Raw genomic sequence first — 19,822 nt, forward strand, 5'->3', positions numbered from 1 at the left:
TTAATAGTTTATTAATGCATGGATCAGTGTTTCAAAATTAAAAAGTCTTAAAGAGAGACGTTTGCTGAATTAATGGTTATAACTGCATTGTTCATAGATCTTCTTAAAGAGGAAAAAAGTAGCCCACATAAAGGGCTCCTTCTTCATTGAGACCATGCTGATTGGCACCATTTTCAAAATGGGTCATGTATGTCTGTGTTATTCTGTATCTGTACTATCATGATATATATAGATATAGATAAATATATACAAACACATACACATATAGGAAAAAAGAAGCAGTTTCTGACAGGCAAAAATCCTTCACAAATGGAGTTTGACAGAGTTCAGTAAGGCATGGCACCCTGCTTTTTTCACTCAACAGTGAATGGAATTGTAGGAAAAATGAAAAGAGGTCACCTGGCCTTTAATATGCATGTTTTGAAGTCACATATTTTTTTAGTTGTCATTAACAGTAAGACCTTTTTCTAAAACAGGAACCTTTACTTAAATGTATTCTTCAGGAGAGCTGTGAATCTACCACGTATGTGGTTAAATAGTTCCTAGCCTTGACTATTCAGAAAAATTATTTCCCATCCTATTTATATTTTTTTCTTTGTTACTTTTCAGTGTCATGAAAAGTGAAACACAAACCTTACAAACCCAGAACTCCACTCAAACACTAGATTTGTCAATAGAGATACTTGGAGAATTCAGTCTTTAGTGCACAAGTCAACCCCTGCTATCTGCCCTGCTCCCTGCTGTGCTGCTGGTTCCTGGGTTGCTGTTAAAACTTACTGTCTATGTTTCCTGTGGGATGAGTGAGTAAACACTTCTTAGACTGGAGAAGGGTCAAATCCAATAATACAGTGATAATGTATACTTGGTGTATGGGAATCCAAGGCCAAAATTGTTGCTCCTGTGATTTGGGATAAGGGGGATATGTGATGTTGGGAAAAAATTGCCCGAACCCTGAACACTCCTGAAAGAAACCCTAAAGCAGAGGGAACTGCTGATCTGTGAGACAAGCAGTTGTTGCAGTAGAGAATTCTTCTGAGCCATGGGAGATTCTGAATTACATTTCCATTCACTCCTAGATTAATGCCCAGAAGTGCAACCTTAAGCTAACCATAGAGGCATAGCAAGTCTTTTTTTCTCTTCTTACAGAAGTTTCCAGACAAATGAATTGGCATTTTTAATAAAAAAACACAACATGGTTGCAAAATTTAAATTTTTGCTCTCTGTATTAGGTACTATGTTTCTGGAAGCTTGTATTTTTGAAAGATCCCTATAATTTTTCCAAAAAATGCTCCTGAGTATCTTACATGGTTTTGGAGCTACTGAAATAATTCCAACAATAACAGTTCTGTTTTCCTCAGGCAGTTTTAATACCAAACCAAGTTTTCATTACCCACATGGCTTGTATCAGCAATAGTGTGGCCAGCAGGACGATGACAGTGATCATCCCTCCATACTCAGCACTGGTGGGGCCTCACCTCAAATCCTATGTTCAGTTGTGGGGCACTCACTTCAAGAAGGACGTTGAGGTGCTGGAGAGTGTCCAGAGAAGGGCAACAAAGCTGATGAAGGGTCTGGAGCACAGGTCTGATGAGGAGCAACTGGGGGAGCTGGGCTTGTTTAGCCTGGGGAAAGGGAGGCTCAGGGGAGATCTTATGGATCTCTACAACTCCCTGAAAGGAGTCTGTTGCAAGGTGGGGGTCAGTCCCTTTTTCCAAGCTAGAAGGGATAGGGCAAGAGGAAATGACCTGTGGAAGTTGATTTTATATTTGGCATATGATGATAAATTTTTTTTATCAAACAAGTAGAAGACTATCTCCCTAAAGGAACTAAGATCAAAATGTACGTGCTTTTAGACTTATATCTACATGTATTTAATGGCTATGAGTAATTATTTCTAATGAATATTTTACATGAATAAAAATAGTTTAAGGGCAATCTATGGATGGAATACTTAATTTTATTTTGGTAGCACCTGAGAAAGTATTCAACCTTCATTGGGCTATAACTGATTTGGAACAGTATTTACTAAAAGGACAAAATTTGGATGGTGACTGAGATTTACACCCTGTATCTAACACTTCTGAAAGTAATTATAGTTTAGAAAACACCTATATTTCATTGACAGTGATATTTTGCGTAGTTAATTATGTATGAATTTATATAATGAATGTACTTGTGTACTACATACACACTATCTTGTGTACAACTGCATTGAAGATGCAGACTTTATGTGGAGACAGAGTACCAGTCACTGCTTTTTACATTTTGCCTCACTAATCGTCATCACTGCCTATATAGTGGCAGTATTTCCAGAAACTACCTATAGAAAACCTGTGTTCTTTTCGTATCAAGAAGACAAGTAAACCAGTACACAGAACCCAAAACTCTAATTATTAACTAACCTTAAGTACTTCAGTAACAACTAAAGACATTCTGACTTACAATCATGGACTAAGCTTTACTTGTACCCTTGAATTCTGAGGGATATAAATATAGTTAAATAGTAGAATTTAAATAGTAGAATAAAAGGCAGTAATAAAATAATTATTTTTTTAAAATGTGATGTATCTCTGACATATTTAGACTTCATACATAAAAAAGTTAATAAAGTATGCTGTTCTTTGTCAGTGTGTCTTGAAAACATGCTTAAAAATTGAGACAATTCAAGAAAATAGTGGTTAGAGTGGTGCCTATTTCTTTTGTAGCCATATATAATTTCTAAGCTAAATTATAAATTGAGTTTCCTATTCATGTTTGACTCATCAAGTAACCATTTACATTACAGAGGGCTACTTGCTAAAGGAGTAAGCGCAGTGTAGTAGAATGTTGGGTGAAAGGATAGCTTGGTGTCTTTTTTTTTTTAATTAGAAGACAGAAGTATTGCCCAGGGAGAGGGATGGCAAAAACTATGTTTATTTCCTCTTCCTCCCATAAGAACAGACTATGACATGTATGAACATAAGTGTTTGTGTGTGTGTGTGTGTCTGTATGTGTGTGTGTGCATGTATGCACCTCAAAAGTATTTTAAGAAAGCATATCGAATACGAATTAAAATATATTCTTTACTAAATCTTCTAATAAATAAGGACAAGTTCTTCATCATGGTAAGTAACTGTTTTCACTTAATTTCCAGGTTTTTCTAAGAGCATGAAATGTGGTATGGCATGAACCAAGGCTGGTTTTGGACTGATTTCAAGTACCAGTTTCATGTCTGAGATTGACTCAGCTTTGCTTCACTCTTGTTTACAGTCTGTTGTTTTAAATATCTTTTTGCTCATATGAGAAACAAGATTGAATTTTTAGGAGGTCTTTATGGTTTGTCTTGGTCCAATCAAGCTGTGTAAGACTCAATGATAATTTTATTTGCATTGGTTCAATGAAAAATTCAGTTTTTGGCTAATTAATAAATCCTAATGAAGATGAATAAAAGGTTAAGTCATTGAAGATGGTACCTGAAGGAATTATTTCTTCAAGGTTACAGAACAGAGTAAAACAAATTGCATTTCTTATGTAAAAACATAATTTGGTGATTTTTTTAATATACTTTTTTGGTTTATATTCTTTTTTAATAGCACATTAATTTTGTTTTTTGCAGAAATCACTTTTAACTGAAGTACTGCATTGTCACAGAATATGATACATTTTTTCAAATATTTTCAATTTGTTCTTCTTGACATTTTATGTTTATGTGCAGTTTGCATCTTTTTTGTTTTTCAATTTCAAATGTAACAGATTTTGACATTTTTGTTACATTTTTTTGTACTAGTGGTTTTTAATTTTTGAGAACCTGCTGGTTTTGAATTCTCTTTTTTCCCTTTATTCTCCTCCTCACTATGATCCCAGGAGCCAACACAAAGAAAAGCGCAGATGATATAACCAGTAATGATCGTGGTGAAGATGAAGGTATTTTTTGTTTTTTCAAAGCCTGATCCTGATGCATGAACATAAACTTTTCAATTTTTGTTATAATTATAATAATAATTATTGTTATTGTTATTGCTGTTATTTCAACATGATTTTTAGTCCCTCATTTGCAGAAGCTCACCTCAGTGTGCTTCTTTGTTTTCTTCTTTAGAATTTACTTTCATTGTTTTTCTTTTTAAAATCCAAATTAGCATATAGATGACTGCAGCTCCTCTGTGACATAGGTGTAAAGTTTATTACTAAATATGTGTGAAGTGAGTAACATAAGTGTTATTTAAAACCACATACTTTTCCCCCTCTATTCTTTCTTAGGTTGGGAAAATGGAATTTAAAATCATGCATGTGGTCTTTTCCCTCCTACTCGTTTTGTAAATTCACTTGTTTGAAATTCATGAAAAAATTCACATAAATCCTTCCTTTCACTTTCACTGTTTCCCCAGTGCACATGCTGTACATTGATGCAGTTGAATTGTGCTTTGTCTTTGCTATTTTTATTTACTTATTTATTTTTTTTCTCGCAGGATGTGGTTTATTTCAGGACACAAAAATAAAGGAAGCTGTTGATGTTGCTTTATTGTTTTTTTCCTGTAATCAGCTAGCCTCTGAGACACATTCGTTCTGACTCTGACCACATTCCCACTGAAATCAGTAACAATCATTTTCATTGACTTCTTTCAAAGTTGGATTGGATTCCCTGAAAGGAAATGTTAAAAGTTCACAGTGAAGTACCCCAGAAAAGTTTTAGAAGGAAATATTTTTTTCCCTGTCTCGACACAGTGAATCTATTTGGGATGCACCAAAATATAAAAAAGTCATGAAATCTTCCTCTATTCTCATCCTTCCTTTTCACTGAAATTATACTGACATTTTATTTTACTTCACATATATACCAAATTAGGAAAAAAAAATTAAGTGAGAAAATAACAACTTTGGTTTTGAAGCCATGTGTTTCTAAATCCTCTCATGCTTGGACAATCCAAAGTGTTATTCCATGTCTTTTTTTCCTGTTTTTTTCTATCTGACATCAGCTCAAATAACTTCAAAACATATGTCCTCTCTGTTTCCCTTATAATCCTACATACAGCAGTGAGGATACTATCACCTCTTTTCCAGGGAGTTCAGCTCGATTTTAGCAACTCTATCCACATACAAAATATCATAATAAAAATCTCAGATTTTTGATTCACTCTGGTTGCCTTCTGCTATACCACCTTCATTGCTGAATTACACTATTTCCTATAACACAAAAATGCTGTGCAGAGTACTGTAAAATTACTCTGTTATTTTCTGATTATCACCTTCCTATTTCTGTGCAACCTATGCTTTTTTCAGATGGTGGTTATTATCATTTCTATACCAAATTCGGAAGTTAATTTTAAAGCAAAGGATAAATAACAAACAAAACAAAAATTGCTTAAAAAACCTAAAGATAAGTATTAGATTATGAACACATTTTTATTCAGACTTCTTTAGAAAATGTTAGGGTTTCATTATTAACAAGGGTATTCACTTCAGATCTATGAACATAAAGCATGGAGCTAATTTCCTTTATGTTGAAACTAATCATGTTCCTGTTGAAGGGGAAGAGGAAGCCTCCAATTGACTTCAGCGGTGAAAGATTCAACCCTGAGAAAGAACTATGTAATAAAGAGGGATTGCATGCAACAAATCATGCCATGAGTCTTGGGGGGGGACAGAAGGGAAAAGTAATTCAGTAACACAAGTCATTGTGTTAAATGACAGCTGCATTCCTTTTTTTGAGGGCTTAGTTGTGCCTTTGGAAAAGAAGCACTTTTACCTACTTTGCTGAAAATGCTGAGAATAAAAAAAAAAATACATCCACTAGAATGCACCTCATTGCTTTATATGATGTGTAATGGCTGTGTTACTTTTTTAGTCATCGGAATTAAAATGATCTTATCACAAAAACTTTTGTTCTGTTGGTAAAGTACAAGGCCTAAAATACTACGTGTTAAGTACATATCTTTTCATATAAATGAGGCAAAACTAACAAACCTTAAACTCTGACAAGTTGTACATTGGAACCTAGACATACGCTCCTACACTCAGCTGAAAATTCATGATATTTAAGGTAGTGCATACACATGAGTAAAATAAAAATGGGACATAGGAATTTGACCAGTGAAAATTTCCCTTTATGTATGCTCAAATTAGTTCCACATATACAAAACATTAAATATCTGGTACATCATTGCTGATCACATTTTTTGTGTCTCAAAGTATTTCCTAACAAACTTGGGGGAAGGAAGAGTTTTGGAAGGTTTTCAAATCCAAGTCCTTGTCTTCTAGATGTTTAGCTCCGCTTCCCTTCTCCACTCTTCAATATATACCTATCCTACCCAAAAGAGAACACTGCTTTTCCTTTTTTTTTTTTTTTCTCAAATCCTGGTTGAATAATCAGAGATTCTGATTTTTCTTGTATGTTTTGCTGTATACTTGAAAGAAGTGCTTAGATTCCATGCATATACACTGAATTATTTGTAAAATGTTTGCATATCTAATGGCGGCTTGCTAAATTGCTCCCTACTTTATAAAGGATCTTAGCCCCTGTTCCCACTGTTTTTGTAGAGAACATAAGTTCCTAATCTAGATATTCTGAATCATCTCTGGCATCAGGAGCCATTCATCTGGTCCTAAATATACTCCAAATCATTGATTAGTGCATCTTTGTAATGCACTTTGAAATATCAAAATATTACTGTCAATCTCATTTACCTTTCTTTTAGAAATAAAGACCCAGCTGTTTACCTGTTTGAAAGTAGTCAGGAGTGGTTTTGCATATACAAAAGATCAACAATACCATTAATTCAAGGATATTCTTTGAGGGTTAGGTACCATGACAAGGAAAAGTACTATATAAAAGACATAGTTTGATTTAAATACAAAAAAAATCTGGGCCATGAATTGACATAAATCCTCTCTGTTAACTCCTAGGTTATTTGAAAGAAGGAATAGTCCACTACGTTTCCTTCTATCAGAACTATTTGATTTTGTGATATTATCTTTTACTGAACTATTGGGAATATAATTTCAACAGTTATGTCCCAGTGAGGAATGGGAAAGTATAGATCATTACCATAATTTCATTATTAGATGCACAGATGTTTCTAAGTTGGTATATACTTGAATGAGAATATTCTAAAAAAGACAAGATTATTCCATAATTTGATTTTCCTCTTTAGGCTTTGAGACGTTTACATTCAAATTAAATTTCTTGTAATTTTGAAGGCATTTCAAATGCTCTGAGAACATTTCAGAGGAAATAGTATTTGAAATTTGAAATTATAAATACTAGGCTTGTAGGGTGATCCTGAACTCTGTAAGCTAGCTGATTAAAATGGTGGTGATGACACTGAAAACACTGGAAATAATTAAGACGATTTTTAGCACTGTTATAAATTGCTAATGCCATTTTCCTTATTTTTTTATTACTTTATTGTGTTTTCCTTACTTGAATTTTTTCAGACATTCATGATCAGAACAGCAAGAAACCCGTTATGGTCTACATCCATGGTGGATCTTACATGGAGGGTACTGGCAATATGATTGATGGTAGCATTCTCGCAAGTTATGGAAATGTCATTGTTGTCACTATCAATTACAGGCTGGGGGTTTTAGGTAAGTGATTCTTTTCTTCATAGAAATATTTGCATAGAAATATTTAATTGTTGAATTTTTCTATTGATCAATCAGAGGCCCTTGGGTCAGTTTCTATTTTAAAAGAGACCATTCTCGCTGATGGATTTTGAATTCTGTTCAATATTTCTTGAAAACTGGGCTAGACTACATTCTTTTTGACAACCGCCTTCACCTTAGACAAAAATGACTGGAAATGTGTAATGTTTCAAAAACTAGTATCTTTTTCTTATTAAAATCATCTTGATTCTGTGTAAAAAAAAAAGAAAGAAAATTAATCAAGAATGAGTACTCACCAGTTTCAAAACAGGAGGCAATGATAGGAAGAGGGAAAATGTTACTATATAGCTTCATTTATTATTTTTGTATGCAAACCGTTTTTTAGAGCAGAGGTTGTAGAGGTAATACAGAAGAGAAAGGCTATATACCCTGATGGAATTTATGTTGCAAGTAATAGGCAATCAAGGGGTTTCAAGGAGTTCTGTGAAATTATCTTCCTAAATATAAGGAACTCCATAATCATGAATTATAATATTGAGAGAAATTAATACTGCTATCTTTCAAACAGGAAAAAATAGCTGCATCTTCTTGACATAAATATTCCTCTGTCACCATTAGACTGAATAACAAAATAACCTTAGATCCTTGACAATTGATCAAAAATCTTTTCTACCTTCTCTGTTATTCCAGTTTCTGCATGTTAGCATGTACCAAACTTTTGTCTAAATATAGATTAATTTATCTATTGAAGTTCCTTTTACATAGGAAAATTAAAAATAATGCAGATAAAACCAGACATTAGAAATATTTTTCATCTTCATGAAAAAGCTTATAGTTTGTATAGAATAGCATATAGACTGCTCAAATGCTCATATTTCTGGCATTTTTGATACACAAGGTAAGGTATAGTTATTTAGTTTATGTGGCTTTTACAAGGATTTTTGATCTTGTGTTTCTTAATAGCAAAACTGATCTATATTCTTGTCATGTACTATTTCAGAACACAGGGAACTTCTTTTGCTGAGTTATCTGTTCATGTTGTTAATGCATTTAAAAACTTTATAGTTCATCAGAGTACTGAGAATTTTTTTTCTTGTCCCTGATTTTGACTCTTCTTTAAATACAAAAGAGCACTTTTTTTTCTATGATGGAAACAGATTTAAATATAAAGTCAGAATTATAATGAGATATTTTGGTATATTTATGCATGCAATCTTGGTGTTCAGAGAAAATAAAAAAAGACAAAAAAGTAGGTACTCAAGACACAAAAAAAAGAATTACTCTTTTTGTTGTCGTTGTCAAACGAAGTGTATACCCAGGAACTTGGTAGTAGTTATTTATCTGTAAAAAAGGTTATTTAATGGATCTCTTAAAAGGTTTTCTCTTGGTTTCTTAAAACTAACATTATTGAAGGATAAAAATTATTATAATGGTTTAAAATGTTTCATTGTCCAGCTGGCTCATATAAGTCTAAAGGAAAAGGTACAATATTTGCATTGGTGAATTGTTATTTTATGTATTTATATTGAAAACAAAATAATAGAAAGAATCAGAATGCTATATTTTTATATTGTGGCATTCAGAAAAAAAAACACAAAACAGAGGCATTCATATGAGAAACTGAAATATAATAATCATCAGGATTTTAAATGGATTAGAAAAAATACAGTGCTATATTTGGCATTAAATATTGCTTCTCAGCAGTGGCAAATGTAACTTTGGAGACTCTGGAATTTATTCTTTATTACAAAAGTCTATGTTTGACTTAGAAAAACAAAGATATTTGGAATATGTGTATAGCACTTAAAAAACCAGAGGAATTGTGTTTATGAGTATATTTAGGTTTTCTCCTCCTGTGGGAAATGTAAATGTGATCACTGAGAACTCACTGGGTTCTGCCTAGACATTGGAAGATGGTAGGTGAATTGCATGTATTTTTGACTAGTTTCAAAAGTAAAAGAAAAAGAAAGAGAAAACACAATTTTCTTCAGATGAACAACCATGTGGAAAACAAACAATTATTCATAAAAGTTAAAAAAGTAGTATAATTATTATGACATAGAGTTTGAAGGTTAACAATATTTGTATCCTTTTCTTCTAGTCTGGATTATTGAAGGTTATATTTGCTTAAATCTTGTGTGGTTCAAATACATTTGATTTGTAAATTCATATAAGAGATCAAATTCAAACCTGTTGTTAATGACAGAGATGTATAATTCTATCAGTATTATCTCATCCTGTGATGAAGGAATATGCATTAAATTGATCAAATGCATATCTCTAGGAAAATTATCACTTGAATGGATTCTGAACGGTATACTCTCCAAAAATGTTAGTTCTGTTCTTGAGGTACATTAAATTATTTTTCTTTCAGTCTATATGGTGCAATTAACAGCAGTAGATACAAAAAATATTAGGACTGCATAGATAATCACTGGATGATGTTAGAAAGACAAATTATAGAAGCATGGAATGGTTTGGATTGGAAGGGACCTTCCAGGACCATACAGTCCAACCCCACTGCCATAGGAAGGGACATCTGTTACTATATCAGATTACTCAAAACTCCAACCTGACCTTGAGCACTTCCAATGATGGGGCATCCACAGCTTCTCTGGACAACCTGTTTCAGTGTCTCCCCGCCCTCATCACAAAAGATTTCTTTTGGCCCTTGTCCTGCCACAGTAGACCTTGGTTAAAAGTCTCTCCATCTTATAAGCACCCTTTGTATACTGAAAGGCCCTAATAAGGTCTTACAGGAGCATTGAACAGACCTGATTCAGCCTTTCTTTATAGAAGAGGTGTTCCAGCCTTTTGACCATTTTTGTGACCCTCCTCTGAACCTACCCTAACAGGTTGTGCAAGTTTCGAGCTGGCTTCCCGCCAAGTCTCCGAAACTTGACAACAGGGTCTGCTTCCCAGAGAGGGAAGAAAAACAACCAAGCAACCAAAACTATAGCAAAAATATATATTTTACATATGAAACAGATATATACAGTGAGAATATTATATATCTATAACCCCAGAAACCCTAAATAGCTTCCTAAAGGGAAGAGGGGAAGGGAGGAGGGGAAAAGGACAAAATAGGACGAAAATGGACAAAACCAAAACAGGTCTACACAATCTAAAAACCCGGTAACCAGCAAACTGAGGAACTGGCAAAATCTCACCAATTCCCTTGAGAGAAGCAGGATGGCTGGACACGGCCCAGCGCTCTCCCCTCACACGTGGCAGATAACAGCAGTCACTGTAGGCCTCAGCTCCAGATAAGCAAGACCGAGACAGGGACCCACCGTTCTCGAACCTACCAGAAAGGAAGAGAGAGAGGTCCCTCCTGTTGGCTTTATTTATACCTCAAGTTATGTAAAGGAATAGCATGGAATACTTCCATGGTCACCTTCCTAGTTCCTTCCTGGTTACAAGCTGGTCTCCAGGAAGGTGTAGAGTGAAAACTGTCACACAGGTCCATGCTTTTCTTGTGCTGTGGACTGCAGAGGTGGACACGGTACTCCATGCGGGGTCTTTCAAGACCAGAGTAGAGGGGGAGAACTACCTCCCTCAATCTGCTGGCCACACTGCTTTTGATGAAGCCCATGATGTGATTGTCTTTCTGGTCTGCAAGCGCATATTGCTGGCTTTTGTCCAATTTTTTCATCCACCATTATTCCCAATCCCTTCTCCGCAGACCTGTTCTCAGTCCATTCATCTCCAGTCTGTACTGATACTGGGGATCACTCCAATATGGGTGAAGGACCTTGCACTTGACCTTGTTGAAATTTTTGTGGTTCACACTAGTCCACTTTTCAAGCTTGTCAAAGTCCAGTCCTTCTGCATGGCATCCCTTCCCTCTAGCATGTCATTAAAACACTCAACTTTGTGATGTCCACAGACTTCCTGATGGTGCACTTAATCCTGCTATCTATGTAATTAATGAAGATATCTGTTCAATTTAGTGGCAACAGTGTTATGGTGGATCTTACCAAATTTCTTAAAAACATTCAGGTAGATAAAAATTGCTCTTTTTTTGTGTATTGATGGAGTCACATTATTGTAGATGGTCACTCATAACTGTAGATTAGCCAGTCATGATTTACCCTTGGTGAAGCCATGATGCTGTCTCAAATCACATTTCTGTCTTCCATATGCTTCAGTATAACTTCCATAAGGATCCATTCCATGATCTTATTGGGCATGGAGGTGAAGCTGACTGGTCAGTGGTTCCCAGGTCCTCCTAACATCAGTTTTGAAAACAGGTGTGATGTCTCCTCAGTCACTGGGGCCTTCCTCTGTTTCCCATGGCTTTTCAAATATAGTGGAAATTGGCTTAGTGATTACATCTGTTATTTCCCTCAAGACAGTGGGATGCATTTTATTGGGCCCCATGGACTTTTGTATGCTCAGGTTCCTCATGGATCTAAAATGGGAGGGCCTTAATTCCCCCAATCTCTACCTGAAGGTTCAGGGATTTGATAGATGTGGGAAGAGCAATTACCAGTGAAAACTGAGGGGCAAAATATTTTTTAGTACCTCAGTCTTTTCCACAGCATTTTTCACTAGTTCTCCTCTCTTATTTATTGAGGGGAGTACATCTTCCTTTTCTGAGCAACATACTGTTCTGAGCATCAGGGCTGTAGAAGCCCTTCTTGTCATTTCTTCATATTCCTCACCAAATTCAACTCCAACTGTGCCTTAGTTTTTCTGATCTCATCCCTATACATCTGGACATCATCTTTATCTTCTTTCTAGGATATATGTCCCTGGTTCCACTGCCTCAAAGTCTGGTTATAACTGAGAAACTGAAAATCCTAGTCTAAAAATAATGAAAATATACAGACATCCTAGTCAGAAAAAAAGCTTTTCTTTTTTTTTTTTTTCTGATTTAGCTGTAACATGGTGACATCCAGGGTTATAAAGCATTTTAACTGAATTATAGAGGCAAATATCTTTATCTCAATCTTTTCTTCTTGCATCTGGTTAAAAACATGGCCAGGCTTTGCAAATGAAGATTTGGGAAGGGCTCTACCCACATTTGCTACAAGTGTGCTGGTGGCTAAAGAGGCCAATGCAAGATAGACAAGACCGGTTGCAAAACGCACAGCAGAAAGACTCCGTGAATGGAGAGCTTTCGGAAGACTCCATGAAAGAATCTGGTGAAATAAACACCTGAAGAAAAGTACAAAGATCAGTGTTTACAGAGCCATTGTGCTGTCTACTCTTTTATATGGGTCCAAATCATGGGTCATCTACTGCCACCATCTGCAACTCCTAGAATGCTTCCATCAACGCTGTCTCCATACAATACTAAACATCCACTGGTCAGATTATGTGACTAATATATCTGTTCTTGAACAGGCAGCAGTTACGAGTATTGAGGCCGTGTTGCTGAGAATCTGGCTAAAATATAACGCTTTAAATTATGCACTGAAAAATGTTTATCTGTAACTCCAGCATACTCCCCCTCTTAGAGGACTGCAAAGCTGCTCTGGGAATAATTTCCTCATCTCTCTGTCTCTCTCTGTGTTCAAGTAGCACCATGACAAAATAGCAGACAGCTGGATTCAAGACTTTTGAACCTTTAAATTATCCCTCTTTCCTTTGATTTAAGTATTTCTAGAATTTCCTGATATTTCTAGATCTCCAAGAATGCATGCAGCAATAATCTGCGTTGTTGATGTTATTTAGAAGACTGTATTTTCCCTTTGAGTATAAGTTTGCATTTAGCAAAATGCATTCCATGGTAGGCTCCTTTTGGGACAATAAAATAGAAAGATTTAGCTTTTTCTTCTACTTATTCTAGTGAGCACTATTCAAAAAGTGGAATGCTGCAGTGCTGTGTTTAGTTACTTGTTCACTTTAAGGTTTGTGAAGATGCTGCCTCTGCCCAGCTGAGCAGTTTCTGTTCCTACTCATACCTCACCACAATGGTGACTGAAGATTGTGCTGGAACTAGAGGGAATTGTTAAATTGTCCCAGTGTAAGGCAGTGCTCCTGTATCTTGAAAACTTCATTTCTGTAACACACAGAAGTTTAAATCCAATTGTCTCCCCACTCCATACCACATTATTTGAGCACTGTGTATAGTGACTCTATTTTTTTACAATATGTTCAAGTTATTCAGCAGTTGAGTTGAATTTTCAAAATTCCCAAGCTATTTAGAGAATTATTTAACAGAAATACAGAAATCCAACCAACAGAGTGGTTGGATTAGGCAAAACAGATATCCTAATTCAAAATAGGTTCTAATATTACAAAAAGTGGGATGTTTTGAATGATGTGGCTCAGCCTAGATACTGCTCAATTCCTCTTCAGTATCTACATTCTTATTCTTCATGGATATGCTTTAAGAAGTAACAACATCTTTCCACTCTAGCTATAGACACCGTTTTAGTGCCCTTTTCAGGATTATATTGGCAGGAAAAATACAAAAGAGGGATTAATGTTTAGTATTGTTTTACAGTGACATGACCTGGATCATCTGCCTCATAGTGAGACTTCAATTTACTGTTTCCTTGTTTAACTTGTGTAACAGTAAAAATTAAGTCTGACAACTCAGCCTCGCTCAAAAAAACCTGAAAACCAAAAACAAAACCAAGGCTCAAAACTATAAAATCAAAGCCCCAAAGCTCTAGCACAATTTTTTATGCAGTTAAATTTAATCATGGTGTTACACACTTTGAAGAAAAAAATTGAAGCAATCTTCAAAAAGTTAACATATTTAAATATGAACTTGATCTTGTGTCAGCTATTAAAGACAAAACCAGAGATGATTTCTAGAAATATGAATCAGACGTTTGGAAACCAGAGTCTTATTACAGAAAAAATGGAAAGCCAAAACCTGAGATGAATTCTAGAAATATGGATGAGGTATTTTGAAAGCTGGAGTTAAATGAAACATCTACTGCAGTAAAATGAGACACACTCAGAGTTCAAAATTGTAAAATTGACTTAGCATTTCTGAGACCCCTGCACTTTAACATTTTCTTCCTCTTACAATTCCAAATCATGTAGATTGGAATCATTTATCTTTCTTTTTGGCAATAAACATCCATTCAAAGTACTCTGTCTACAAAGGCTGGACTTCCTTTTAGCAGAAATTATATACACATGCAATTACAGCTCTTTATAAGTAACCATATTAGACACTGCAATATAAATCAAGAGTTCAATTTACAAGGAGGCTCCATACTTCAAGTTACTGAGAATTTCAGGTTTTTTTATTTCACTGAGTACCTGGTTTGCAAATTAAAACACTGAAATAGTGTATGTTTTAAATGAACTGTTTATAATTTGACTAACCATTATAGTTCCCTTCCAACTGAGCTACATTCAGTTCTATTCTATTCTATTCTATTCTATTCTATTCTAATCTATTCTATTCTGTTCAGCAATAACCAAATCAAGCAAGCAATATATGACCTCAGAGTCAGATTTTTTGTCATGTTGGCAGTGTACAGTACTCTACAATACGTTGAATTTTATCTTCAGTATTGTAATTATTGTACAGAATTACTCTGCATTTTAAATTTTGATATGAAGGTATCTGTTCCCTTTGTGCCTCTGTACAGCCCTCCTCTACCTCCACTCGATTTCCACAGCAAACTTAGAGGTGATCTGGTAGAAAAGGCCAGAGGTAGTACAACATGGGAATGACCCAGGAGCTGGAGTGTGCTGAGTAAATCACAGTTTCATGCTTACACAAGAAAGGAGGTTTATTTAAGCTCATTAAGCTTATTCTGAATGTTTACATTGTTGAAGCCAATATAAACTTCACTCCATTGCCTCACCTATCTCTAAGCTTCATGCAGATTTCCTGGCCAGTTTTGTCCCTGGCCTGTCTTCTCAGCTGGCTAATAATTGTGTTAGCTAATGTCAGTTTACGTAGCTGATTTTCTAGTTCAGTGTAACTCCTAGTTTCCCAGAAATGACACCTGTAACTCCCATTGCTATCAACATGTTTTTCTAGACATTAGAATTATGAACTTTGATAATTCTTTTTTTTTTCTGTAAATCTTATATTTTTCTCTTATTTTAAATCTATTATTAAGTCACAGAAATTGTATTTGCACAAATACAGCTCATAAACTCTACCCATATCCCATTGGGTTTGGACTGTCATGTCACTGCATCTTCCATTTCAAACATCAGAAGCAATGTGTACATTCATAGAGTTTCTAAAATCAGGTATATTCCTTTTATTGAGTGAGCACATGGTACTGCTGTGATTGTGTCTTACAACCACAAATGCACTTATCAGCTTGTTCTGCACTCATGTGGCTTATTTTTACAGCATCTGAAGCTGTATAACTTCTATATAATTCTGTAAGAGGGCAAGTATGGGCATTCTTGAAATGTAATTGTCGAATTTAGCAAGAAACTTTTGACAGAGTTCCTCTTACCTAAATGCAACAAAATCTGCTTCCTACAGACTTAATGGATTGACGCGGTTGACTTAGCTAGTAAAGTATTGTCTCATAAAATAATTTTAATCATAGTCTATATAGTAAAACAGACCAAAAAGCTACAAGACAATGTAAAAGAAGAGAAAAGGATATAATTTTTAGGTAATTCACTGCATTTTGACAGTTCAGTGAGCACATGGATGCTTGTGCATCACTCTGAACATACTTTCTTTAAGAACATTTTGTGTTAACTAAGATTTATAATACATTCTTTTCACAAGTTTGTACCTACTGTATGTGAAAGAATTAGAGGTCTGTGTTTTGAAATTATGTATTTATGCTAGGTTTTGGCAGCGCAAGAAGAGTGTCCTGATTTAATGAACACCTTCATAAATTAGGAGTATCTGTTACTTGTTCTGTCTCTTTTTGAGACAACTTCTTACATTGATATTCAAATATGGATAGAGCGGCTGAACTTTCAGTGGACAACAGTGAAGGCTTCTATATCGTTATAATAAATGTGTGCAGAACACCCAATCAGATGTTGGTCCTTCAAAGAAACAGTATGATTGTATGCATTAGATACTTCCAAAGGAAGAATCAAATGCACAAAATGCTGCATGTATTGATATAAATGTGTTACACGCAATTTTGAAAATTAGATAAAGTCATTTAGAGTCTAACAAACCAAAAAGCTATTTTTCAAAACATTTTTTAAGGTTGCCTGTAAAAACAAATGACAGTGAAAATATAAAAAATGCTGGTATAGTAATTATAACTTGTTCAAATCTCTGTAACTCTTTTGAAACTCACAAACATTTAGGCTCATTTTTGTGAGGTATATTTTGATGTAATTGAAAGCTTACTTGATAAAATTTCTGAACATGAATTGTCGTCACATTGACTGAATTCTGTTTTCATGGTATATTTTAATATTAAGTTTTTTTATATATACATATGTACATAATCCATATAAATTTTGTGGTAATTCCATAGTTAATCAGTTTATACAAAAGGCATGGTTTTATAAAATATTTTTTTTTTTCTGAATATTGTGTAAAGAATAGAGTGGCAGAATCACGTCCCTTGACCTGTTGGTCACAGCTCTCTTGATGCTCTTTTGTGTCTAGGGCACAGTTGGGTTTCTGGGCTGCAACATCACATGACTGGCTCATGGCCAGCTTTTCATCCACCTAAACCTCCAAGTCCTTCTTCACAAGGCTGCAGTCAATGAGTTCTTCTCCCAGTCTGCATTCATGTCTGGGATTGCCCTGATTCAGGTGCAGCACCTTGCACTTGGGCTTGTTGAACCTCATTGGGTTCACATGGACCCAGTTCTAAAGCTCTTTATAAGGATTGTCTTGAATATTGCCCATAATCTCCATTCTTCATTTATTTTTTTCGTTTTAAAATTTGGTATGCTATACATAAGTTCTCTTGTCAGCTTGGATCAAAAGAATTTTATTCGCTGAAATCTGAAACTTTATTCTTGACTTTATGTCATTCAAAAGACATTAAAAGTTTTAGGATGTCGTTATATAACATTATATAGTTTAGAGGATCAGTCTGAAATGCAATGATGATATAGTGATAATACATACATTGTTTATATTGAACTTATACAGAAAAAAGAACTGTGGAAGAAGTAGAAAAAGAACTGGATGAAGTTCAAGTGCACTGAAGTCAACAAAAAATTTATTGCTCAACTCAAATGGGTCAAGATTGAAATGTACTTAATCCCTGTATTTCATAAGAAGCCACCAACTTGATAGTCTGTGTTTAAAAACAGTTTTTTATAATTTTCTCAAAAGTGCATCATAGAATCATAAAATCATATAATACTGGAAGGGACCCTCAAGGATCATCACAGTCCAACTCCTGGCCCTTCACAGGACACCCTAAGAATCACATCATGTGCCTGAGAGTGTTGTCCAAATGCTTCTTGAAGTCAGACAGGCTTGGTACTGTGACCACTTCCCTGGGGAGCCTGTTCCACTGCCCAATCACCCTCCGGCCGAAGAATCTTTTCTAATATACAACCTAAACAGCTTCATGTAATTCCCTACCTACTTAGTATACCTTCAAGTCCTGCATCCAAGTCATTTATGAAGATGTTGAAGAGCACTGGGCCTAAGATGGAGCCCTGCAGAACCCCACGAGTGATATAACCCCATTTACTATAACCCTCTGCACCTGACTCATCAGTCAGTTGCTCACCCATCCCATGAGATGTTTATTCAGCTGTCTAGAAAGATACTGTGAGACACATGCTTTTAATATTATTATGAATATCCTTACTGACTAAAATAAATGTATGTTAGATCTTGCAATTTTTAGGAAATCCTCCATAATTGCAAGGGATTGCAATATTTTATACAGAAATTAGAAGAAAAAAAAGTGAAGTGTTACTTAATCTAACCATCCCTTGGAAATGAACCTGTTAATCAGAATGGCAAAAGTGTGTGTGAGGTAAATGTCATTATGCTGCTCACAAGGAGGCAGGGGAGCATCATGCAGTAGTTCATAGAGTTAAAAGCTGTATGATTACACCAGCTAATTAAATGTACTCTTGGAAGGATAGTACAAAACAAAATCATTTTTTCCTAAATTATTTCAGACCTCCCATGTAATTCCTTTCAATCACAGACTGGCAGATACTGAAGGATCAAAATATGTTTACTGCTTTGCAATGCCTATTCATACAGTATATGAATATACAGTATACAGAGCTAAAAATATACTTCCAGTGTGATTTGGGGGTTTCCTCTTTAGAATAGACAATTATTTTTTTTTTTACTTTAAAAGCTCCAAAAGCCTCCATAAGGTATCTGAGAATACTGAATGAATAAAGCTTTTCTAGTGAGGAATGTAAAGTGTGTTATTCAATAGATATCTGCAGGTAAAGGTTAGCAGCTGAGAAAAGCCATCCATTTTCATCTTTTCACTTCTGCTTTTTAATTGAAAATTATTATTTCCACTTAGAGAACCAAGATAATGTGTTCTTTTGGCTTTCATTAGTGCCAAGTCTCCTGCAATTGCACTGGTTCATTTAAAGCTTACATTGATTAGGAGAGCACCTAGCAGTACAGGATGTAATAAAATGACTGTTGAGAAACTGGGAAGAAAAGAAACAGTTTTAGAATTTTCCATTTTTTTCCTCCCTATTTCTCACACAGTCTATGGATTGTATTATGTTTTTTGCCTAAAAATAAGTACCCTCACTTTGGGATCTAGGAAGGGGTAAAATAAATACCTATACTTCAGTAGAATTTAAGAGAAGAGAATAAAATCAGAAGGAACATAAGTTTCCTCACTGATACTATCACAATTTGCATAAAGTCAGATCTTAGACATCTAAAGAAAATCAAAACCAATCTCTGTAAGTATAATGAATAAATTTTCATTTCTACTAGGAATGTTAAATCAATGTTTAGCACTCAGGTATGTGACTGTTTTTGAACAATATCATAGGTATGACTTTTCATATTTCATTTGTGTTACATGTAAAAGAAATAATGTCTGACTGTAAATATTTGTGCTCTGTGAAAATATTTTTGCATTTTAATAGCAAGTAGGTACCTAACTCCCTTATATCTCTGTTATGCTCCCATCAATAATGACTAATTGAGTTTCTATCAAAAGGTATTTCAGACGAATAAAAGGTAACAAATAATACATTGCTTTACAGAGGTTACCTAGCCCACAACCAAACACCACACTGAGGCTAATTAATCATGAAAAAAATTTCATGCCCATATACTTTCAATGGGATTGCATTAGTCCCTAGGAATATATAATCAGTGAAACTCTTCTTCTGTTGAGAATCTTTTAGGAAGAAATAC

General features: G+C 34.9%; 1 protein-coding gene across 1 annotated transcript in view; it reads left to right on the top strand.

The window, feature by feature from the left end:
* The window catches only part of LOC108638659 (neuroligin-4, X-linked-like), a 166,586-nt gene that overhangs the window by 98,315 nt on the left and 48,449 nt on the right, over positions 1-19,822 (top strand). The window contains exons 4-5 of the mRNA XM_029964759.1: positions 3,844-3,903; positions 7,411-7,563. Coding sequence (XP_029820619.1) covers positions 3,844-3,903; positions 7,411-7,563 — 213 coding nt within the window. The remainder of the gene's footprint in view (positions 1-3,843; positions 3,904-7,410; positions 7,564-19,822) is intronic.

This window comes from Manacus vitellinus, unplaced genomic scaffold (genome assembly GCF_001715985.3).
Source record: "Manacus vitellinus isolate BGI_N305 unplaced genomic scaffold, ASM171598v3 scaffold_7_pilon, whole genome shotgun sequence".
Taxonomy (NCBI): Eukaryota; Metazoa; Chordata; class Aves; order Passeriformes; family Pipridae; genus Manacus; species Manacus vitellinus.